Raw genomic sequence first — 26,037 nt, forward strand, 5'->3', positions numbered from 1 at the left:
GAGAGTGATCCCTGAGCACAGTTGGGTGCGATGGCATACCCCCGCCAAACCAAACAAACAAAACACCCCGCAAAAAGATGTTTTATATATTTAAAAACAATTTTGAGGGCAATCATCAACTAGGACAGGTTGGACCCTTCTTAGGATTGTGCTTCAGGGTTTGAAAGTAGCTTAAACTTGCAATCAGAGATCTTAAACCATCTGATTTAAGGTTTCAGTCACTCTGATTTCTAATTCTTCAAATTAGGAAATAGATTCCTGTATGTATTTCCGTACCAAGAGAATTAGGTTCTCAGGAGAATTCTCTCAATAAAAATAGTGTATTACATGAAAAAATGCTTTTCATACAATCCTACAGGCAAACAGCTCCCATAAAAAAGCTGGGGTAGCCATCCTTATATCAGACCACATCGATTTCAGAGTGAGGAAGGTCATAAGAGACAGTGAAGGCCATTTCTTATTGATCAAAGGATCTGTACAACAGGAAGAACTTACAATAATAAATGTATATGCACCTAATGAGAGACCAGCAAAGTACTTAAAACAACTACTCATAGATTTGGAAAAAGACATCAATAGCAACACAATACTAGTGGGAGACTTCAACACTGCTTTGTCACCTCTTGATAGATCAACCAGACTCAAGCTTAGCAAGGACATACTTCATTTGAGGGAAACAATGGAAGAAAGGGACTTAGTAGATATATACAGGACACTTCATCCACAAAAAGCTGAATACACATTCTTCTCAAGCGTACATGGAACATTCTCCAAGATAGACCACATGCTGAGCCACAAAACATGCCTCCATAAAATTAAGAAGGTAGAGATGGTATCGACAATCTTCTCAGACCATAATGCACTGAAATTAGAAGTAAATCACACACAAAAACAGAAAACTAAATCAAACACCTGGAAATTAAACAGTGCACTATTGAACAACGAGTGGATTAGACAGGAAATCAAAGAGGAAATCAAAAGATTCCTAGAAACGAATGAAAATGAGAACACGAGTTACCAAAACTTATGGGACACAGCAAAGGCTGTGTTAAGAGGAAAGTTTATAGCTCTACAAGCATTCCTCAGGAAGGAGGAGCGAGCACACATAAGTAACCTAACCTCACAGCTTAAGAGCTTGGAGAAGGACCAAAAAAAGGAGCACAACCCGAACAGGAGGAAGGAAATAATAAAACTCAGAGCAGAGATTAACGAGATGGAAACCCAGAAAACAATCCGAAAGATCAATGAAACCAAGAGCTGGTTCTTTGAGAAAATTAACAAGATCGATAAGCCTCTAGCAAAACTCACAAAGAAAGGGAGAGAGAAAACCCTAATAAACCGAATCAGAAATGAAAAGGGGGTCATTACAACAGAAACCACAGAAATTCAGAGGATCCTCAGGGAGTACTTTGAGAAGCTTTATGCCACGGAACATCAAAACCTCGAGGAAATGGATAAATTCCTAGACTCCTACAGACTCCCAAGGCTGAACCAAGAAGACCTGGAATACCTGAACAGACCTATCACCATCAAGGAAATTGAAATGGTAATAAAAAGTCTCCCCAAGCACAAAAGTCCTGGCCCGGATGGATTCACTAGTGAATTCTTCCAAATCTTTAAAGAGGACTTACTCCCAATGCTCTTTAAGCTTTTCCATGAAATTGAAATATCAAAAACACTTCCGAACAGTTTCTACGAAGCAAATATCACACTGATACCAAAAGCAGACAGAGATACCACAAAGAAAGAGAATTACAGGCCGATATCCCTGATGAATACAGATGCAAAGATCCTCAACAAACTACTAGCAAATAGAATCCAACTACTCATCAAAAAGATCATACACCATGACCAAGTAGGATTCATCCCAGGGATGCAAGGATGGTTTAACATTCGGAAATCAATCAACATAATCCACCATATCAACAAAAGAAAAGATAAAAAGCATATGATCATATCAATAGATGCAGAGAAAGCATTTGATAAGATCCAGCACCCCTTTATGATGAAAACCCTAGCCAAAATGGGTATAGAGGGGACCTTCCTCAACATAATTAAAGCCATCTACCACAAGCCTACAGCAAGCATCATCCTCAATGGTGGAAAACTGAGAGCCTTCCCTCTAAGATCAGGGACGAGACAGGGATGCCCACTCTCTCCACTGCTGTTCAATATAGTACTGGAAGTACTTGCAATAGCGATTAGGCAGGAAAAAGATATTAAGGGCATTCAGGTAGGAAAGGAAGAAATCAAGCTCTCACTATTCGCAGATGATATGATACTCTACTTAGAGAACCCAGTAACTTCCACCAAAAAACTCCTAGAAACAATAGACTCGTATAGTAAAGTTGCAGGTTATAAAATCAATACCCAAAAGTCCATGGCTTTCCTATACGCAAACAGTGAGAGAGAAGAAAGCAACATGAAAAAAACAATCCCGTTCACAATTGTGCCCCAGAATATCAAGTACCTAGGAATCAGCTTAACTAAGGAAGTAAAGGACCTGTACAAAGAAAACTACAAAACGCTACTTCAGGAAATAAAAGAGGACATGAGGAAATGGAAAGATATCCCCTGCTCATGGGTCGGGAGACTTAACATTGTCAAAATGGCAATACTACCGAAAGCATTGTATAAATTCAATGCAATCCCTATAAGGATACCCATGACATTCTTCAAAGAAATGGAGCAAACACTCCTGAAATTTATATGGAACAATAAGCCCCCACGAATAGCTAAAGCAATTCTTGGGAAAAAGAAAATGGGAGGAATCAACCTCCCGAACTTCAAACTGTACTACAAAGCAGTAATAATTAAAACAGCATGGTACTGGAACAAAGGCAGAACTGCAGACCAATGGAACAGGGTTGAATACACTGACATCTCCCCTCAATCATATGCTCATCTAATCTTTGATAAAGGTGCAAGTAATGTGAAGTGGAGTAAGGAAAGCCTCTTTAATAAATTGTGTTGGCATCACTGGACGGCTACATGCAAAAAAATAGGCTCAGAACTCTGCCTAACACCATGTACAAAAGTAAGATCAAAATGGATTAAAGACCTCAACATCAGACCAGAAACCATAAGGTACATTGAAGATAAAGTTGGCAAAACCCTCCATGACATTGAAGCTAATGGTATCTTCAAAGATGCCACGCCACTGGCCGAGCAAGTGAAAACAGAGATAGATAAATGGGACTATCTTAAACTAAGAAGCTTCTGCACCTCCAAAGAAACAGTGACCAAAATACAAAGACAGTCTACAGAATGGGAAAGGATATTCACCGAATATACATCTGACAAGGGGTTGATATCCAGGATATACAAAATACTGGTTGAACTCCACAAGAAGAAAACATCCAACCCCATCCAAAAATGGGGCAATGAAATGAACAGAAACTTTCTCAAAGAAGAAATCCGAATGGCAAAAAAGCACATGAGAAAATGCCCTACATCATTAATCATCAGGGAGATGCAGATCAAAACCACAATGAGATACCATCTCACACCTCAGAGACTGGCCCACATTCAAAAGAACAAAAGCAACCGATGCTGGCGTGGATGTGGCGAGAAAGGGACACTCCTTCACTGTTGGTGGGAATGTCCACTGGTTCAGCCCTTCTGGAAGACAGTATGGACGATTCTCAAAAAATTAGAAATTGAGCTCCCATTTGACCCAGCAATACCACTCCTGGGAATATATCCCAGAGAGGCAAAAATGTACAGTCGAAGTGACATCTGCACTTGTTTGTTCATTGCAGCACTCTTTACAATAGCCAGAAACTGGAAGAAACCTGAATGCCCAAGAACAGATGACTGGTTAAAGAAACTTTGGTACATCTACACAATGGAGTACTATGTAGCTGTTAGAAAAGATGAAGTCATGAAATTTACATACAAGTGGTACAATATGGAAAGTATCATGCTAAGCGAAATGAGTCAGAAAGAGAGGGATAGACATAGAAAGATTGCATTCATCTGGGGGATATAAAGTAATAAAGTATGAGATTAATACCCAAGAATAGCTGAGATCAGCACCAGGAGGATTACTCCATAACTTAGAGGCCAGCCAGGTATCCTAGAGGAAAGGGCAGTTCAGATAGAGAAGGGAGCACCAAATAAAGGATGTTTGGAGGATCCTCCCAGGAGGGGAGATGCATGTCGAAAGTAGAATATGGACTGAACATGTTTGCCACTCAATGCCTCTTTTGCAGACCACAACACCCAAAAGGAGAGAGAGAACACAGGGGATTGCACTGCCACAGAGACAGGGGGGATGGGGGTATGGGGGTGGGAGGGATATTATCCATGGTGGTGGAAAATGGGCACTGGTCGAGGGATGGGTATCTGATCATTGTATAATTGAAACCAAAGCACAAAAAATTGTAAATTTACAACTGTAAAAATAAAATAAAATAAAATAAAGGGGAAAAAATCCTTTTCTTCACTAATCATCAGGGAGATGCAGATCAAAACACCAATGGGATATCATCTTATACCACAGAAACTGGCAAACATCCAAAAGAACAAGAACAACCAGTGCTGGCACAGATGTGGGACTCTCCTTCATTGTTGGTGAAATTGCCAACTGGTCTAGCCTTTTTGGAAAACAATATGGATGTTTCTCAAAAAACTAGAAATTGAACTCCCATTTGAGCCAGCAAAACCACTTCTGTGAATATACCCTGGGGGCCCAAAAACACTCAGCAGAAATACGATCTGCATTTCTATGTCATTGCAGCACTATAGCCAGAATCTGGAAACAACTTGAGTGCCAGAGAACAGATGAATGGATAAAGAAACTTTGGTACATCTACATAATGCAACACTACACAGCTGTTAGAAAAAGTGAAGTCATGAAATTTGCCTATAGATGGATGGATATGGAGAATATCATGCTGAATGAAATGAGTCAGAAGGAGAGGGACAGATATAGAATGATTGCATTCATTTGTGATATATAAAATAATATATATAGTAGAAGAGTAATATCCATGGCCAGGGAAAACAGGGGTTAAGAGGACTGGTCAATGGATGGAATCAACTGCAAGTGTGTGTGTGTGTGGGGGGGGGGGGGGGCTGAGGGTAGGTAAGACAGAGAAGAGACCAGTATGACAATAATATTTGGAAATGATCACACTGGACAAGATCTGAGGGTTAAAAGTAGATAAAGAAATTTTCTTGATAACCTTTAAGTGTCAATATTGCAAACCATAATGCCCAAAAGAAGAGAGAGAGACACAGAGAGAGAGAGCATGAGAGAGAGACAGAGAGACAGATATAGAGACAGAGACAGAGAGAAGAAAGGCCCCTGCCATAGATGCAGGCAGAGGGTGGGGGTTGGGGGGTAATGGGAGGGAACCTGGAGACACTGGTTCTGGGAAATGTACACTGGTGGAGGGATGGGTGTTAAACTACTGTGTGACTGAAATCTAATCATGAACAGCTTTGTAAGGGTCTATCTCACAGTGATTCAATAAAAAATTTTTTTAAAATAGTGTATTAGTTGAGGTCCAAATTGAACTCCATCTTAGGTTTTTTGGGTAGGTTTGATTAAGAGTAATTGAAGCCAGAACACACACTTTGTTCATAAAAAAAAACCCTGAAAACTGCTGATCTTGAGTGAACCATAGTATTCCTTCTGAGCCATAGTTTTTGTGAAAACAAGCAATGTATATTTAAATAATGATGAAAAGTACTACTCTGCTGAGAAGGATAGCACAGTGGTAGGGCGTTTACCTTGCACGCAGCCAACATGGCCGACTCTTTATAATAAAAATTTAGAGGCGAAATAAAACTACCAGAGAGATGATAACAGGCAAAACACTTGTCTTTCACATGGCCAACCCGATTTGTTCCCAGCACCACATATGGTCCCCTGAGCATCACTAAGGTTGATCCCTGAGTTACGAGTGAGCTGTGAGTACAGCAGGTGTGGCCCCCCAGAACAAAATGAAAATGAAAAAAGAGAAACATATGTGCTAATAACCCTGTGCAAAACACAATTCTCTCCCTTGATCAGGGTACAAATGAAAAAATGTACGCAAAAATATTTATTGTGTGTTTAGGAAACAGGCTGCACCATTGACTCCATCCTGATTCTGTGGGAGGGGTTGTGTGTTGTCCTCAGCTATGACAGTTAGTCAAACAATCTCACAACCCAGAAAGCAGTGGGATAATTTGCAGACTAATCCTGCTATTCTGTTCATCACTGGGTATTCCACCATATAACATTTTCTGGTGTGCTGATTTTGAGAAGTATGGATTAAGTGCCAGCTGATTTATCTGACACAATTCCTCCTTGTCTGGATGCATGCTGGCCTTTTGCAGGAGGAGAATGTAGGAAGAATCATTTCCTGAGTGATTGCTATGCTTAGGGAATGCTTCTGCTAACCCTGACACTGTCCCCTTATGCAGAAACCTGTGTGTACATGTGAGTCTTCCTCAGAGTGCCAGCAGTGAGTTTTCCCCCTTGCTCATGCAGCAGCTGATGTGAAATGCTTCTATTAATATGCCTTTTGGGGGACAAGTGTGGGACAAGGATGATATTACCCCATACCCGGAGGTGCTCAGAGTCTATTCTTTGCTTTGTGCTCAGAAGTGATGCCTGGCGCTTCTCGGGGGACCATATGTGGTACCAGGTATCAAACTGATTGCTTGTGAAGCAAACACCTTGCCTTCTTTCTGTACTATCTCTTGGGCTCGTGAATACATGTCTTAATAAACTCTAAATTCCTAACTCCCTGTGGCTGTGCATGATCAAGATACATTCTAGCTTTCCCAGGGTATCTTTTGCAACCAAACAAGTTAATACATGATTGAATCTAGGAACAGCACAGATGCCATTGACGGCGAGTCAGTCAGTTCAGGAGAAACAATATGCTGTGTGGTTAATAGAGACAAGTGTGTTGTAGTCTTATCATCAAACTTTAATAATCAAGTAGATCCGAAGCACTACAAAGGCATGAGGGTTGTGTGGCATCACAGAGGAGTAAATTTACCCCCTGCCCCAACAGCAGTTGAATCTATGGCTGAGCTGATTAGGCATTAGTAATGCACACTGAATTTATACAAACCTATATGTCAAATAAATTTTAGTGGAGAATAATAGTAGTTAGAAATGTTTTTCTTGATGACTTCCAGTTGGTATGGAAAATAGTTGGGGAAAAACAGCCAATTTTTAATGAGCATTTCACTGCTTACATATTTGTAAAGTGATTGTTAATGTTTCACCAAAAATTTACTATTTTTTTGCTATATTCAACACTCACATGGACATAAGCCTCTCACACGACTAACAGGGCATGTGATAGTCTGGCTCTGGAGGCATCTGTCTCCACCAATACCTCTCTGTGGGCATGACTTGGCCATGCTGCGTTTTGAGTCTCCTCATGGTTCTGATGTCCGGGCACTGTGATGTGTGAGAAAGTTGCCTCAAGTACCATTTTTACATCCACATATAGCTGCATAGTATACAGTGACAGTTGATCAACTATTTAGACTTTCTGGTTTCAGCTCACAGGCTGTGTTTGAGAACAGTAAATCACCAAAGAGCACATGGATCTTTGGGTAAGGGGTTTTGCTCACAGCCCTACAGCTAGGTAGAGAATGCACATAAAACCTCTCTGGATTGCAGGAAGATTCTGGAAGCCTTGAGTGGAGACCTGTGGAGGCAGGAAAGCAGACGAGGGGTGCAGTCTCAGGAAGGAATAATTCCAGATCCACATCCTGCCTGATCCAGGTCTGCACCTTACTCTCTGTGTTTGTTCTGATTCTTCTGCAGAAGCATGCTGACCAACTTGTTCAGATCTGGTTTGATTCACAAAATCAGTCCCACTGGGATGAGCATGGTGGCCTTCCTCCATTGAGGAAATAAGAATTTTCTTCAGAAGGCAGTTGGGATAGAGAGGGACCATTTTGGCAATGATGATTGGAAAGATCGCTCTAGGTGGGAGATGTGTGCTGCAAGAGGGTGAGTGGGTAATGGAGCAAACGTGATGGACTCTCCATGTCTGTATTGCAAATCATAATGCCCAAAGGGAAGGAAGGGAGGGAAGAAGGGAGAGGAAGGGAGGGAGGGAGGGAGGGAGGGTGTGTGTGTGTGTGTGTGTGTGTGTGTGTGTGTGTGTGTAAGAGAGACAGAGAGACAGAGAGACAGAGAGAGAGACAGAGAGACAGAGACAGAGACAGAGAGACAGAGACAGAGACAGAGACAGAGACAGAGAGCGCCCTGGGGGTGGGCAGGAGGGAAACTGGAGACTTGGGGACATTGGTGGTGGGAAACATGCACTGATGGAGGGATGGCTGTTGGAACATTATAAGATTAAAATTGATCATGAAAGCTTTGTAACTGTATCTCATAGTTATTCAATAAAAAAAGAAAGAAGAAATATTAAAAAAAAAAGAATTTCCTCCCACACATACCAAGGGTCTGTTACTGATTGCACCACTCTTGTTTTGTTCCCTGGTATCTGGCATTTGTCTAATCCCATACATCCAGTATTTGCCAGATTTGCAAATAATTGGTGAATCACCAAATAATTTCACTGAACTCTGAGATACATTTTGTTTTATTTTGGGGGGAGCTCAGGTCTGAATCTTGGCTCTGCACTCAGTGATCACTCCTGGCAGGCTCAGGAAGCCTATGGGGTGCTGGAGATTGAATCTGGGTGTCTGTCGCATGCAATGCAAATGCCCTACAACTGCCAACCCCTAAATTCCTGTTATATATTCTCTGAGGAGTCTGAAAGCTCCTTGTGCAATATATATTTTCTTATTTTATTTATTTATTTATTTATTTATTTTTGGTCACCTAGTAGTGTTCAAAACTGATTCCCAGCTCAGAGCTCCAGGGTCATTCCTGGCAGGGCTCAAGGGCCCCTGTGGGTGCTCAGGATGTAACCTGAATTGGCACCTTCCCCACTGAACTATCAATCCTGCCTTCACAGTGATTATTCTCATGCTTTTATTCCCACAATGATACTGAAGAGTATAACTGCTCAGACCATTAACTTCCCCCATTCCCCACACCCGGTCCTTGCACACCCTTGCCTTCCATTTTCCATCTCCAAGCTAGGTCCGTTCAATGTGGCCTTTGCATTTCCTTTCATTAAACATCCTCCTACCTGGAGCAGCAGGAAGTGAAGAGCACCGTTAACGTGTAAATGTTAGAACAGCATTTGGGTTTCCTTTGCTTGGGCTCCCTGACACCCCAGAGGTGTGGGAGTGAATTTCAACCTCTTAAGTAAGGAGCAGGGAGCAAGACACTGACGACTCATTACTGGGAAAAAGCCTCTCCCCAAACACTGCCTCCATGGTTCATTCTAATAAATCATGCTCTTCCTTCCCTGAGTTAAATTTTAAGCACAAATGCAGCTTTTCACCTCCCACCAGGAGGCCTCAGGAGGCGGAGTCTTTCTATGCTGATCAAGTACCCTTTTAGGCCTTTCCCCCCCTTCTTCTATTTTTAAATGGTACAGGGCTGCTCCTTGCAATGCTGCCCAGAGGGTGACATGGACCTGATCTCTACACCAGGCCAGGGACGCAGTGCAGCTAGACCCAGAGTGCTCTGGCTACTTGTCCCAGCAACGCTGTGAGAACACAGCATCACTGAAGAGCATCGAGGATCTTCAGGTAAAGGGTTAATGAAACCATGAGAGGGTCAGGGCCAGTGCAGACAAGGTATGTGCTCTACCACTGGAGCCTTTAGCCTGGATCCTCAGATAGCACAGCGGTAGGGCGTTTGCCTTGCACGCAGCCAACATGGCCGACCCGAGTTCTATTCCTTCGCCCCTCTCGGAGAGCCTGGCAAGCTACTGAGAGTATCTTGCCCACACGGCAGAGCCTGGCAAGCTACCTGTGATGTATTTGATATGCCAAACATAGTAACAACAAAGTCTCCAATGGAGACGTTACTGGGCCCGCTCGAGCAAATATATATATATATATATATATATATATATATATATATATATATCTATCTCACTGTGGGGTACAGCCCGGCAAGCTACCGAGAGTATCTTACCCGCACAGCAGAGCCTGGAAAGCTACCCGTGACGTATTCCATATGCCAAAAACTGTAACAAGTCTCATGATGGAGACGTTACTGGGCCCACTTGAACAAATTGATGAACAATGGGAGGACCGTGACCATGGGGTACAGTTACAGACTTACAAATTTTTGTGCTTATATTTCAGCCATACAATGATGGAGTACCCAACCCTTCAGCAGTGCCCATTCTCTACCACCAATTATCCTAGTATCCCTCCCACCACCCCCACCCCGCCCTGCCTCTGTGGCGGGGCATTCCCTTTTGCTCTCTCTCTCCTTATGGGTATTGTGGTTTGCAATAGAGGTATTGAATGGCCATCACTCGGTCTGTAGTCTACTTTCAGCACACAGACATTTTTTTAATGTGCTAAGGACTCTTTATTTTGTAATTCCATCAAGAATTTTAACTTCCCTTTAAAGATATTTACCACTATCAAAATTTACATCTTAACATAGTCACCAAGGAAACATGTTATTCTGAAATCATAAGAGTCAATACATTATTCATCTTAACAAACAATAAAATCAGTAAAAACCACCAACTTGGACCCTCTGTGCACTCAACATTCTGCAAAATAACGGACCATGGTAATAGGCAAATAGCATATTTGCCTAACAAAACAAAGCCAAAAATTTTCGAATATGCTAATGGATGGAACAGCTCTTTCTAATTATACCTTTAATATGCATGATCACTTAATAACATCAAATTGGTGACAATATTGCATTCTGTACACCATTTGGAAAAACCATCACCCTCAAGGTTCGAGAGAAAGTTTAGAGTGAAGAGAAAGAACAAGCTAGACTCTACAACTCAGGTATATTTCATTTTGCCTTCTTTCATTTGTGAATCCTCATGATTCTTGGCTTCTCATTGCCTCTGGGGAAAGCCATAGATCTCTCACCACTCGTAAAATTGGTTGATATAAGTAGTGGGAAACCCTGGGTAGATGGATAGACACAATCCAAACAATATCGACTTAAAAATACAAGGCAAATCTCACCTCCATTTGCCTATCTCTATCACAACATTCTTTTAAAAAGTTACATCGATTTTCACCTTGAATTTGTTGTTGGGCCTCAAATATCACTGAGTCTCAGACATGGTTGCCCTAACATAATTACTTACATCACACATAAGAACTTCTCCAGTAAATGTGTGACTGTGTGAAGGGTTAGGCATGAGCAGGTGAAGGCCCAAACTTGGGAGAGCTGTACTTCTTGAAGTTAACTCCTACCTGCAGAAGTGGTCACGGTCTCCGTGGTGTTCCTCAGGCCCATGAAGTCAAACTGATAAAGCCGCCAGGACTTCTGATCTGCTGCCTCGACTGAGTTTTTTCTCCATCTATAAATCATTTCTTCCTTAGGGTAGCCATCTGCAAAGTATACAGAACACACAGGAATGCTTTATTCTTGCAGTGCCAGAGATCGAACCCAGGACCTCCATGTGTGAGTCAGGCAATCTGACTCTGAGCCTCATCCCAATCCTTGTGTCACCATGTCAGGCTTACGAAACAGTGGAGTCAAAATTATAATTCTGATCGTTTAATAGCAGGCCATTGAAATAGTAGTCTAAAAATTGAGAGAAAGACTGTATTTTTCTCTCAAAATTGTTCTCAAAGTCCAGGAAAAAAAATGAGCAAAAGCCAAATAACCCAGAATGTTCCTATGTGGTCCTCATCCGGGATTCCAGTCTCCAGCCTGAACCCCTCATCTGGGTGAGTCACTGACGCAGATAGGCCGAGCTCCCCCTGCTGGACACTGACCTCTACCTCCCCCCATTTAATCTCTCGCCTCTGTGAGCAGAGACCAGCTGGGTCTCATCAGCTTGCAGTTCTAGTTCCTTAAACTTTCCAGATACTAGTTATCATGTTCTGGTTACCATGTTCACTATTCCCGGGAATAAGATTCTCTGAGTTTTTGCTGCCAGGACTTGGAGATATGCCTCAGGCTGGGGTGATGGATGGGGCCTGTCCAGTCTCAGAGGTGGGCACCGTGAGGAGAGCCGTGCAGACTGCCTGGGCCTAACTCCTGCTTTTGTCTTGAAACAGCATGTGGGGCAAGAGTACAGCCTCTGGGCTGGGGTCCTCTGACCTGGCACACTGATTCCTGAGCTCCTGCTGTCACCTGTCCACACCCTTCCCCTCCCCTTCCTGCCTCCAGGGCCCCTGAGAGTCCTTGTCTGTCTGAACCAGAGCTGTGGAAGGGGAAAACATCTGCTCCACCTTTTTGAATGAGTCCAACTACAAAATCATTGCATTGATGCACACATAACCATTCCCAAGGGTATGTGAATGCTTTCAAACATCCTACAGAATCCCAACAATGAATAGCTTAGCATTTAGATTACTTTACCAAAAAAAATTTGGAACCATACCCAGCAGTGCTCAGGTCTTACTCCTGGCTCTGTGCTCAGGGATCACTCCTGGTGGGGCTTGGGGAATAATATGGGGGTGCCAGGGATCAAACCCAGGTCAGTCGCATGCAAGGCAAGCAAAGCAGAGCTATCAATGCTGTATTATAGCTCCAACCCACAGTTTGAAAACTTATTATAAAACAATCAATGCTCTCAATTATTTTCTCTTTCTGCCAGTCATTGCCAGCATGGTTGCCTTGACAATGACTATCTCAATAGATGTATTAAAGACATTTGATGAGAGTACGTGGGCTGGAGCGATAGCACAGCGGGTAGGGCATCTGCCTTGCACGCAGCCAACATGGCCGACCCGAGTTCGATTCCTCCACCCCTCTCGGAGAGCCCGGCAAGCTACCGAGAGTATTCGATATGCCAAACACAGTAACAACAAAGTCTCCAATGGAGACGTTACTGGGCCCGCTCGAGCAAATCGGTGATCAACGGGAGGGTCTTTACTTTACTTTACTATAAAGCGGAGCAGGAAAAGACTCTTTCATAAATGGTGCTGAGAAAACTGGTCAGACACATGGGAAAAAATGAACCCATTCTCATGCCAAGAATAAAAGTCTGTTCAAAATGGATTAATTACCTGAGTATCAGATCAAATGTATAAACTATATTGAGGAAACTAGGCAGAACCCTTCACAACATTAAAATATGTACCTCATGGTGATCCACTAATAAAAATTAAATAAAAAGTAATTTTTATCTATTTAAAATATATAGAGAGAGGCATTTTCAATAAACAATGACCAAGCAACAGAAGCAAAGATAAGTAAATGGAACAGCACCAAATTAGGAAGATTCTGTCCCACAAAAGAAATAATATCAGAATAATAGGACATCTGACTGGGAAAAAATATTTGCTTACCACTCATTTGACAAAAGGTATATGAAGAGCTATAAAGCACTTTTAAAACTTACCCAAAAACCCTATTAAAAAATGAAGTTTCATGGCTCCAGAAGTACAAGGACTTAATGCAGATCCCAGCAGCTTGCAGCAGAAAAGTGAATGGACTATGCGTTAATCCACATACCATGCCTGCCCTGGAGGGAAGGGGTGTCGCTCCTTTCCGCCTTTTCCCCCCTGGGCAGTAAAATGGCGACCTCCTCTGAGCTTTTTGGAAAGCCAGGTATGAGCCGGTGGTGACGGGGCAACTGAAGGGGGGTGTTCCCAGCTTGTCCTTCATGCCCTACGGAGGTCACGAGTTGCCCCCTACGAGCGGCTCTCCCGCACGACCATGTCTCCAGAGCCACAGAAACCAATCTCATAATTATCTGGCTCTTGGCAGAAATACCTCCAGGCTTAATAAGTAATATATTGGAAATCCAAATTCGCGTGGCTGCGATAGTGATAGCGGCCATGCGACATCATATGGTTCTCCTAACTAACTGTAGAAAAAAATTATTTCACAATGCCTTTTCAGCATTTCTGATTGTTGGGTGTAAACTCTAAACAATAATGGTGCATCTTTTGTCGAAATTGAATGTAATCAAAGTAGATAGAGTGTTAGGTAGAATTCATCTGCCTCACAGGCATTGGAAGGGGTGGCAGGGGGGTATATTGGGGTCCTTGGTCGTTAAAAATAAGTACTGGTGAAGGGAAATGTGTTTGATCATTGTGTAACTGAGACTTAAACCTGAAATCTTTGTAACTTTTCCCACAGTCATTCAATAAATAAATGTAAAAAAAATTTTTTTAAATGAAGTTTCCTAGAGAAGGCATACAGATGGTCAGTAGGTATAGGAAAAATTGCTTTGCACCACTTATTATCAGGGAAATGCAAATCAAAATAAACATGGATATATCACTTCACACCACAGAGACTGGCAGATGTCATAAACAAAACAACCATTGTTATGGGGATGTGGGGAAAAAGAAGTCCTCATCCACCACTGGTGAGGGTTCAACACCTTTGGGAAACTTTCCAAAACACTCAGAATAGAGCTTTTGTATGACCCAGAAATTCCACTTCTTGTCATCTATCCTAAGATTCTACTAAGGAAAGATGTTTGTACTCCTGTGTACACTGCAGCACTATTCACAAATTTTCAAACTCACTATTTCTAAATCTGGAAACAACCCAAATGTCCAAGAACAGATGGACAGATAAAGAATCTCTGGTACAATGACGGAATTGCATACTGTTGACAATTGGATGAAATTATGTACTTTGCGGCTTTGTGGATGGGTCTGGAGAATATTATTATGCTGACTGAAGTTAGTCTGAAGGTGAGGGACAGCTACAGAATGATTTTCCTCATATGTGGAATATAAAGAAATATAGTAAGGGAAAAAACAAATGGCTAAAGACAAACAGAAGCTGAGAACTGGTCTATAGAACTGAGCTTACCAAGGTAGAGAGTGTGGGGTACAGGATGGGGTACTGAGAAAATGATGGAAGGTGTTGGAACACTGACTTTACCAGTATTGTATATCATTGTGCCAAGCCTATAATTAAAAGAAAAACAAGCTTCGTGCAGCATGTGGAGAGACAAAGCAACCCTTTCAGTGTTTGTGAGATCAGGAATGGATGCAGTTCCCATGAAAACAATATGGCGGTTCCTCACAAACTTAAAAATCAAATGCCCACGTGAACAAGTATCTACCTAAATATACTGGTATATACAGTATATACCTCCTAGGTATATACCTGAAGAATGTGAAAACATGCATTGTGGAAGATATATTCACCCTTTTGTTTACAGTGATGCTATTTACAATAGCCAGGGTACAGAAACAAAGCAAGGTTCAATGATGGATGAATACTTAAAGAAGGCCTGGCATGCGGACACAGTGAAATAGTTTACTCTAAAAGCAATGAAATCTCGCCATCTGTGAGCACAGGGATGGAGCCTGGGGTTATACTGAGTGAAATGCACCAGAAGGACAATTTAGGATTTTGCTCATAGAGTTTAGAGAAAGAAAGCAAACGAACAGTCAGAACAAAAACAGCCCTGGATTTGGATGGCAGATAAATGGTCTCCAGAAGGCCAAGGTAACTGTGGAACATGGAGTGAGGGGGTTAGGGCCAGCAACTGGGCACTTGGGGTGTGAGTGCAGCAGTGAAACTTGTGTCAGACATGAGGGTCACTTCAGGAGAGGGAGAGTGAACTCAAACAGGCTTGCTGCCTGCCTTCAGGGGGCAGAAGGCTGGGGTGGGGATTACTGTCTCAGGCAGGGGGTGCTTGCTTGCCCCTCAGATGACAACATGGAGGTCAGGGTCTTAAGCTCAGCCTGAGGCATTTCTACAAACATCAAACTCTGTCATTTGGCATCTGTGCCAGTTGCTTTAGAAAAGGGCCATTAGGAGTCTTTCTGAAGACCCCTGAGGAGTCAGTGAATGATTTGGAGAGAGGCTCTTAGTTGCCTGAGTTTCTTCTCTTGGCATTCTGTTGTGCATTCAGTATACTGACTTTTTAAAAACGCATTACATCTAAAACCCATTGCTCCCTCCTATATTTATCTTGCATTTATGTTTAAGAAAGCCTACAGACAGGCGGCTTAGATATTCCCCCAATTTGATGGTGTCATAGTTTCATTTATATGCAAATTTTAGTGACTCTAAAACTATTTAGAATATGGTCTTTTGAACTCAGCATCAGTTGTATGTGTGTGAATATGTGCATTACTTGACATTGAAACATGCTACTTGATATTAATTTTACAGAGGGAAAAAATTGCCCTGTGGTTAAGAATAGGAAGTTTTCACATCAGCAAAGTTAATTCAAAATCTTCTCTCTTAATCTGCTACAAAATCTCATGCTGTGCTGACATTCCTTAAGGGGGCAGTTCTGTCAATGGTTGCCCTTTTCTTTCATTAAAATAAAGACATTTTATTTTTAACCCCGTTATTTTACAAACATCATGAGATCCAGCTTGATATCTCAATTATTGGGTTAGATATAAATTTATTATCGTCTACCCACATAATCACTTCCCAGCCAGAATCATATGTTAATTTGAAACCAAATCTGGTGAATCACATTCTTTTTTTCACTGGACTTTTAAAAATCTACCTATAGTGAAAGCTTGATAATCATTCCTTTTCTTAAAAATAATGAGATAGAATAATGTCTCATGTCACTGTCACTGTCCTCCCATTGTTCAGTGGGCCCAGTAACATTGTGAAACTTGTTACTGTGTTTGGCATATCGAATACGTCACGAGTAGCTTGCCAGGCTTTGCTGTGCAGGTGAGATACTCTTGGTAGCTTGCTGGGCTCTCTGTGAGGGGCAGAGGAATCAAACTCAGCCATGTGCAAGGCAAACATCTCATGTATCAAAATAATGAGAGTAGAATAACACTCTATCTGATGATATTCTTTGACATGGGTTGATAGGATCGTGGCTGTCCCTGCTTTAGTCTACCAGGAGCCTGTATGATTCTTTTCTTTTCTTTTTCTTTTTTTTTATTAGTGAAACACCATGTGGTATATTTGTAGACTTACAAATTTTTGTGCTTGGGTCTCAGTTACATAATGATCAAGTACTCATCCCTTCACCAATGCCCATTTTCCACCACCACGGATCCCAGTATCCCTCCCAGCCCCCATATCCCCATCCCACCGTGCCTCTCTGGCAGGGCATTCCCTTTTGTTCTTTCTCTCCTTTTGGGTGTTGTGGTTTGCAAAAGAGGCATTGAGTGGCAATCATGTTCGGTCTATAGTCTACTTTCAGCATGCATCTCTCATCCTGGGAGTATCCTCCCAACACCCTTTATTGGGTGCTCCCTTCTCTATCTGAGCTTCCTTTTCCCCTAGCACATGTGGCTGGCCTCCAAGCCATGGAGCAAACCTCCTGGTACCAATCTCGGCCACTCTTGGGTGTTAGTCTTCTATTTTGTTACTTTATGTTCCCCAGATGAACACAATCTTTCTATGTCTATCCCTCTCTTTCTGACTCATTTTGCTTAACATGATACTTTCCATGTAGTACCACTTGTATGTAAATTTCATGACTTATCTTTTCTTTTTTATTTATTTATTTATTTTTTTACAGTTGTAGATTTACAATTTTTTTTGTGCTTGGGTTTCAATTATACAATGATCAGATACCCATCCCTCCACCAGTGCCCGTTTTTCACCACCATGGATAATATCCCTCCCACCCCCATCCCCTCATCCCCCCCTGCCTCTGTGGCAGGACAATCCCCTGTGTTCTCTCTCTCCGTTTGGGTGTTGTGGTCTGCAAAAGAGGCATTGAGTGGCAAACATGTTCAGTCCATAGTCTACTTTCGACATGCATCTCCCCTCCTGGGAGGATCCTCCAAACATCCTTTATTTGGTGCTCCCTTCTCTATCTGAACTGCCCTTTCCTCTAGGATACCCGGCTGGCCTCTAAGTTATGGAGTAATCCTCCTGGTGCTGATCTCAGCTATTCTTGGGTATTAATCTCATACTTTGTTACTTTATATCCCCCAGATGAATGCAATCTTTCTATGTCTATCCCTCTCTTTCTGACTCATTTCGCTTAGCATGATACTTTCCATATTGTACCACTTGTATGTAAATTTCATGACTTCATCTTTTCTAACAGCTACATAGTACTCCATTGTGTGAATGTACCAAAGTTTCTTTAACCAGTCATCTGTTCTCGGGCACTCAGGTTTTTTCCATGTTCTAGCTATTGTAAACAGTGCTGCAATGAACAGACAACTGCAGATGTCACTTTGACTATACTTTTTTGCCTCTAGGGGATATATTCCCAGGATTGGTATTGCTGGGTCAAATGGGAGCTCAATTTCTAACTTTTTGAGAGTCATCCATACTGTTTTCCAAAAGGGCTGAACCAGTTGGCATTTCCACCAGCAGTGAAGGAGGGTCCCTTTCTCACCACATGCGCACCAGCAACGGTTGCTTTTGTTCTTTTGGATGTGGGCCAATCTCTGTGGTGTGAAATGATATCTCATTGTTGTTTTGATCTGCATCTTCCTGGTGATTAATGATGTACAGCATTTTCTCATGTGCCTTTTAGCCATTGGGATTTCCCTTCACTTTGAGCCTGTACCCCTCTCGGAGAGCCCGGCAAGCTACTGAGAGTATTCGATACGCGAAACACAGTAACAACAAAGTCTCCAATGGAGACATTACTGGGCCCGCTCGAGCAAATCGACAATCAACCGGAGGGCCTTTACCTTTACCTTTACCTTTGAGCCTGTAATGTTGCAAGAATTTAAGTGCGTTTCTTACAAGCAACAGAAAGTTGGGTTCTATTTTCCAGTAAACCCAGCCATTCTGTGCCTTCTTAGGAGATAGTTGGGTCCATTGTCAACTAGAGAAATTATTGATACGGAATAATTATGACAATTTTCGTTGCTTATGCTGTTTGATCCTTGCTTTTTACATAAAGTCATTCACTATCCCTGCCAGAACTGGTTTACATCTTGACATCTACCTCCAAAATACACAAATTTTCATTATAAAAATATATGCACACCCATGTTTATTGCAGTATTTAATATAAGCAGATCATGGAAATGACCTAAATGTTCAGCAACAGATGATGAATGAGTGAAAAAATGGCAGTATATACAATGTAATACTATACAGCTCTAAGTAAAAATAAAATCATGTGATTTGATGCAATGTGGGTAAAACTAGAGGGCATTGTTTTAGAGGAAGAAGTAAAATACAATATAATTTTACTCATTTGTGGAATAGGGGGGTTGGAGCGATAGCACAGCGGGTAGGGTGTTTGCCTTGCACGCAGCCAACATGGCCGACCCGAGTTCGATTCCTCTGCCCCTCTTGGAGAGCCCGGCAAGCTACCGAGATTATCTCGCCCGCACGGCAAAGCCTGGCAAGCTACCCGTGACGTATTTGATATGCGAAACACAGTAACAATAAGTCTCATGATGGAGGCGTTACTGGGCCCGCTCCAGCAAATCGATGAACAACGGGAGGACAGTGACAGTGACAGTGACAAAGCATCATCCACAGAAGACACAATGAACTCCAGCGTCTCTGTAACCAATACACTCAGTGCTCTTAAGACAGGCAGCAGTCAAAGCAGGGAAAGCAACTGAACAATTGTGACATGGTCAACAGAACAAGGATGCTCAATCCATCAAAAGCACACGGCAGACTCAGATGCAAAGCATCACAAATCAGCAGAGTATAACAGCATATTATTTTTTAGTTCATTATCACTTGTGGGATTAATAGGAACCCAAGAGTGGAAATTCATGTTTATAAGTCATCACATAACTTCCACAGAAAGCACAGACATCTGATCAAATCCAGCACACAGCTGTGCTAAGACATTCAGTGCAATGGAACTTAGTGTTTTCACTATTGTTTGTGTTCAATACATTGTATGTTTTCCTAAAAGCTTAATTAATTAGAAAACATTAGAGACCTTGCTTTGCTTTAAAAATTTTAACTAAGTAAATATATTACCTCCATCGTTGTTTATTATTTTATTGGATACATTTATCAACAGGCTTTGAGGAAAATAAATGAATAAATAATGAGAGACATATGCATTATTAAAAATGTTTTAGCCTCTAGAAAACACAAAAGGAACAATGAAACACTAATGTTTCTTCAACAATTTAAAAAATATCACAGAATAGCCAGCATAAATTTAACAAAAATGTGGAATCCTATAAAGGGAAGTTCATAAATTGTGACTAAAATCAAAGTAAATTGAACCAAAGGGGGCAAATGCCATGTTTTGTACGGAAAACTTATCAATTAAAGTTGTTGAATTGACTAGTTGAATTGACTCAAGTTATATGTGTGCTTTTAACGTATCACAGTAAGAAGACCAGTAGCTTCTTTGTTCTATTTCCATACTTGGATATTGTAAATTACACTTGGAAGAATAATGGAGCATGATTAATATAACAGGAGAGGTGTAATCAGGGCTGTTAGCTTATGAGATTTCAATACTATGAAGTCTATACACAAGTTTGCATGGGTGGGTCACTGTCTAGAGGAGCAGGAGAAGGGCAAAGACTCTTAGCATCAGTATATGATGCAGGAGGCAATTCAGAGCAATGGGAGGATGAGTTTATGTTGCAGAAGTTTTGTGAGGGAAAGAACATGTACCAGAACTCCAAGGAAATGAGAGCGAGACGACAAAAATATGAAGAGAAGAGAAATATAACTGATTTCTCTATGACTTTGAATGTCAGAAAGCCTTACTAACCAGAAAATCTCATTTAGGGGCCAGAGAGATTGTACAGCAGGGAGGGTGCTTGCCTTGAATGTGGCTGACCTGGGTTCGATCCCCGGCATCCCATATGGTCCCTGAGCACCTCCCAAGAGTAATTCTTGAGAGCAGAGGCAAGAATAGCCCTTGAGCATTGACAGTGTGACCCCCCCCAAAAAACAGAAAACTCCCCCCAAACAAATGAACAACTTATAAAATTGAGAACATGAAAGACATAAGCACTTTACAAGAAAAGTGACAAGGCACCAACTATGGAAAATATAGTTAATATGTCCAAAATTGCACGATCAAGATGCAGAAAAATAAGAATGAATTTCCAATGGTAAAAGCCATGAAGACATCAATAATAGCAATGGAATATTGATCTAAGTTCCCTCCTGACAAGAGACAGGTCTGGAAGTTTCTGGACACCAGCAAATAACACTGAAGAGTGAGGAATAAAGGGAAGTAAATATTTTCCCTGTGTGTCTTGCATGTATTTAATTTCAGGCAAAATAAACACTAATTCGGGAAAGTGGGAAAGTGCCTTTTACAGACCAAACACAGCTGATGAATACAGGAGCGTGGGGAGCATTGAAGCCTGTCTCTCCACAGCCTCCTAAGGGCCTAGGGTCCAAAGGGAAGACCAACGCAGGAGCTTGGCATTCATACCTCGCTCAGACTTTCCTATCAAGAGATTTTGTCAAAAGAATTAACTCTGAAGCTCCCGTGTGGGGAAGTGGGGAGTCCAGACACAGAAGCATGGAACCTGACTGGCAAGATGGCCCGTTTTGGCCCCGCTGAAGGATGTCTTGTGGGTTGAAAGAGACTTGAAAGAACTATCAACCAAATGGCAATGTGCAGCCCTTGACTGATACGAATTTGAACATCTCAGCTATTAAAAGACAACAGAGAATCCACCGTTGGCCCGAGTTTTCAGGATAGGCAGGAATTACTAGTAACCGTGTTTGTGTGATAAACACAGGCTCTGAATGAACAGAGGCACATATCTGCTCGAGGAACCTAATGGAGTGTTTAGGGAAGAATCCATATGATGTCAGATGCTCTCCAGGGTTATTTGACAAATAGGAGAAGAGATGGACAAAGCTAGTTCAGCAAGAATTGGTTCTGGGGGACAGACAGAGGGCATTCACTGTACTCTTGTTCTATTAAAAGGTAAAGACAGGGTGGAGAGAGAGCTTAGACTGGAGCAGTGCTTTGGACACAGGAGATTTGGCTTTGAGTCATGGTGCCCCATGCCCCCCTGAATACTACCAGGAGTGACCACCTCACAAGAAAAGAAAAAAGGGCCAGAGAGAGTAAGCAGAATTTAAAACCTCTGAAGAGATTTTAAATATAGAGGCCATCTCTCCCCAAGGAATGCTTTGCTGGTCTGACTTAAAATTATGAATATTTTGAAAACATCCAAGTACTCCCATTAACACAGGTGGTGATTATTTCCTAATTTGTAGGTATTATAATATATATCATTGGAAATTTAATTTTTTAACTTTTTAATTGAATCACTGTGAGGTAGACCCTTACAAAGCTATTCATGATTTTATTTCAGTCACACAGTATTCCAACATCCATTCCTCCACTAGTGTACATTTCCCAGCAGGTTCCCTCCCATCATACCCCAGGAAGTTTTCTTTAAAGTGATTAAATCTTTAAAATTATTTTACTACGTAATTTTTTACTATTTCAATAACTCTTAAAGGAAAAATTTTATTTTCAATGTCAAAAAACTAGAGAAATGTTCATATGTTTTACAAAATCAGGCATATAATTATTCAACAAAATAGGTAGTTTAAAGTCAATTTTTTTTTTATCAAATTAAAGTCTATAAGAAAGGCCCAAAATAGAGGTACTGAAAAGCAGAGGTTCTCATTCAGATTTTGCCACCTGCATGAGTTAAGATTTTAATTCCATTAAAAAATTAAGACTGTCAGTGCTGAAGCTACAGTCCAGTGGGTAAGGCATTTGCTTTGCATGTGGTTGACCCACATTCCAACATCGGCACCTCATATGGTCCACCAAGCACTGCCAGGAGTGATCCATGAACAGAGCCAGGATGTGGCCAGGATGTAAGCCCTGAGCACTTCCAGGTGTGGTCCAAACCCTCTCTCCAACCCCCCAAAACTAAGAGTGTCTATGACTCTGGCCTGTGAAATATAAATAAAGTGATGGGTATCTTGATTTCTATTAGTGCAGTGGGGCCAGGGATTACATAGGTACATTGTAGACACAGAATATCCTAGATTCCTTTCCCAAAAGTCCATATGTCGGAGTCTTGGTCCCCAGAGCTATGTGGAGGTGGGGCCTTTGGAAGGCGGGAGATGAGGAAGGTTTATTCCTCACTGGATAAAGGTCACAGTCCTCTCTTCATCATGGGGAGAACAGGCAGGGAGGCCTCCTGCAGAGCAGTGAGGGGCCACCCCACACACAGTATCTCCCTCTGGACTTCCAACCTCTGGAAGTGTCAATCAGTTTTGCTCCTTAAATATCTTGATCTTAATTTGTTTGGGGGACCATACCTGGAAGTGTTTAGGCTTACTCCTGACTCTGTGCTCAGGGATCACTCTTGTTGGGGCTTGGGGGATCATATAGGGAACTGACTATTGAGCTTGGGGACAGCCAAGTGCAAGAAAGTGCCCCAACCCCTGAATTATCTGGCCAGTGCCCTACTCACCTGTATTTAATCACTGTGTCAGACAAGGTATTAAATTAATTCTTCACTCAAAACTGCATTGAAAGCTCACTCCCGTGTGCACTGGATTCTGAAAGGTTCTGTTTTAGGGAATCCCTGTCTTTGCCTGCTCTAGCAACAAAGAGTGAGAGGTACACCACTGTCAACATAGTTGACTTTGAAGGTTCCTTCTGGACTCCCTTCCAGCAGGTCAAGTACTAGTGTTCTTCAAGAAGAATTACACTCGGCAGCCTTCCCTCTGGAGCAGGGTGGCATTTGCTTTGAATAATGAATGGTAAGTAGGTCAAAGCCTGCACTTGACCTACTTTGTCAATGTTTTAGAGAGAAAAGGATGATACTGATTTAAAAGATGCAATGAGAAATGTCTTCAAATTTATTTCATTTCTATGAAAGGAAAAAGTAAACGCTGCTAATTGTGATCAATTTCTTGTCTGCTATTGCTTTGCATAATGATAATAAAGATTTTCCTGATGCTAAAGCAAATGTGAGTTGCCCAATGCAAATGCCACATAGAGGCCCCAGAACTTTGGGGCAATGTCAGGCATCATTGCTAAATTTGCTGCTGTCAGGAGCAATACCACAGAGCTCTTTGACGTAGTAGAGTCTGTTTCATAGGAGAGAAACTCCTGAATATTCTGGGATGAACAGCAGGGTCTCAGACTTTCTGCCCTGATAAATTATCCTCAAAAATTCTTCACTCGGGGATTTTTCAACAGTGTTTCTGAAATACAATCAATGTAATGATTTTGAATTGTAACTGATTTAGAACGTCAATTTAGTGATTCATGTCTGGCATTTAAAAACAAAATGTAGTAGACTTTAAAATGTACCCGAAGGCACACATGCAGTTTCAGCAAATAAAATTATGCTATTTTTCAATTTGGGTGTATGTGCGCGTGTGCGCACACACACACATGCATATATATATATATATATATATATATATATAGTAAAGGCCCTCCCATTGATCGTCGATTTGCTCGAGCGGGCCCAGTAATGTCTCCATTGGAGACTTTGTTGTTACTGTGTCTGGCATATCGAATACTCTCGGTAGCTTGCCGGGCTCTCCGAGAGGGGCGGAGGAATCGAACTCGGGTCGGCCATGTTGGCTGCGTGTAAGGCGAACGCCCTACCGCTGTGCTATCGCTCCAGCCCATATATATATATATATATATATATATATATATATATATACACATATATATATATTACATATATATTATATATATCCTGATTCCCTAGGGAAATTGGTGTGACACATTTAAAAGCCACTGTGTAAGGTGAATTTGCAACTTGAGTGCCTTTAGGAGCAGGGAGGATCAATCAAAGAAGTATTGTGAACAGCAATAGGAATTTAAGACCAAAAAGGCCTTTCGGAAGCTGCCCGCCCTTGCTTTAAGAATCAGCCCTGAATCACCACTGCTTCAGTCTCTGGGAACAGGGCAGGCAGGCAGAACTATGTGTAGAGCCTCACGGCTTCTCATGCTGACAACAAACTCTTTCTTTAATATGCAGAGTCGGTTCATGAGGAGAGCATGAACTACAGAGCATCTGTGTGTGGCGGGGGGAAGGTAAAGACAGAGTCTTCCAATGGGCTTCCCATAGTGGGATGGCTGTTCGATGGTGGGAAGTTAATAGTTGACCAGAGACCACTGGTCTGCCTTGATCTTTGAGTTACTTTTCAGGAATTCCTAGTTCTGAAAAGGGTGAAAATATAGGCTTGGGCCTCCTTCTCTTTACTAATTCAAAGAATAGGATCATTGATTATTGATCCAACCAATGGGGGAAATGATCCTAATTGAAACAGGTATAGGGGCATGAGAGCAATCTCACCAAGTGAAGGGCACCTCTCAGACCTCGGGACTGCTGAAGTCTGGGAGGGCACAGGTACTCTGCACTCTGGATATGGTACATGTTTGAGGGTGCATGGGGATGTATGTGTGCACGTATATTTATGCATGCATGTTAATATAGGTATATGTACATCCCCATGTGTACATACATGTATGTACGCATGCCAAGAAACATACTAGAACAATCTGATTTATGCATGTATGTCTCATGGTGGTGGGGTCTCATTTTGAGGTGAAGAAAACATTATAATGTATGATGATAGTTCTGCAGTGCTGTGGATATTTTGAACACCTCTACAATGCACCCTGTGGATTTTATGGTAGAAAAATTGGATCTCAATAATGTGACTATTGAAAAACAAGGTGTTCAAGTGTGGTGGCCTCACTGGTCTCAAATACATGGGTGAAAGGGACTTTCTGCTGATCATCTGAGTGTGAATGATGGGACATCTCTCAAATCTGCATTTTTGGAACAGGGCTCGTGGACCTGATGACAGCCCACAACACTCTCCTCAGAGTGTAGGGGAGGGAACGCCTTCAACATGATGGGTAGAATGTGCCACTTTTTGTGACCCCTGCTCCTGTTGTTATTTCACTGACTTCCTGTGTGTGCAGACATCCCAGAGCACTGTGGAAGAGTGGCCACAGAGGTACATGGGCTCATAACAAATCTATCATGCTCATGGGTAGGATGTCGGAGCTCTGTTTACTTCCCTGGCAGCATCCTCAGGTAGTCTCTGGCACACCCATGGCCTGAAACTGTTCTGGAGGCAGTGCGGAAGCAGTGGCCAGGTAATGGGGTTCGAGTACTGGTACAATCATTTTTAGAGGCGTCTCCAAGAGCTCGGCA

General features: G+C 41.9%; 1 protein-coding gene across 2 annotated transcripts in view; it reads right to left on the reverse strand.

Annotated features, from left to right (window-relative positions):
• GABRG3 (gamma-aminobutyric acid type A receptor subunit gamma3) overlaps window positions 1-26,037 on the reverse strand; it is a 449,853-nt gene that overhangs the window by 35,120 nt on the left and 388,696 nt on the right. For both annotated transcript variants that reach the window (XM_056124363.1, XM_056124362.1), the window contains exon 6: window positions 11,290-11,427. In XM_056124363.1, the coding sequence (XP_055980338.1) occupies window positions 11,290-11,427 (138 nt within the window). The remainder of the gene's footprint in view (window positions 1-11,289; window positions 11,428-26,037) is intronic.

Source organism: Sorex fumeus, unplaced genomic scaffold (assembly GCF_029834395.1).
Source record: "Sorex fumeus unplaced genomic scaffold, SorFum_2.1 ptg000051l, whole genome shotgun sequence".
Lineage (NCBI taxonomy): Eukaryota > Metazoa > Chordata > Mammalia > Eulipotyphla > Soricidae > Sorex > Sorex fumeus.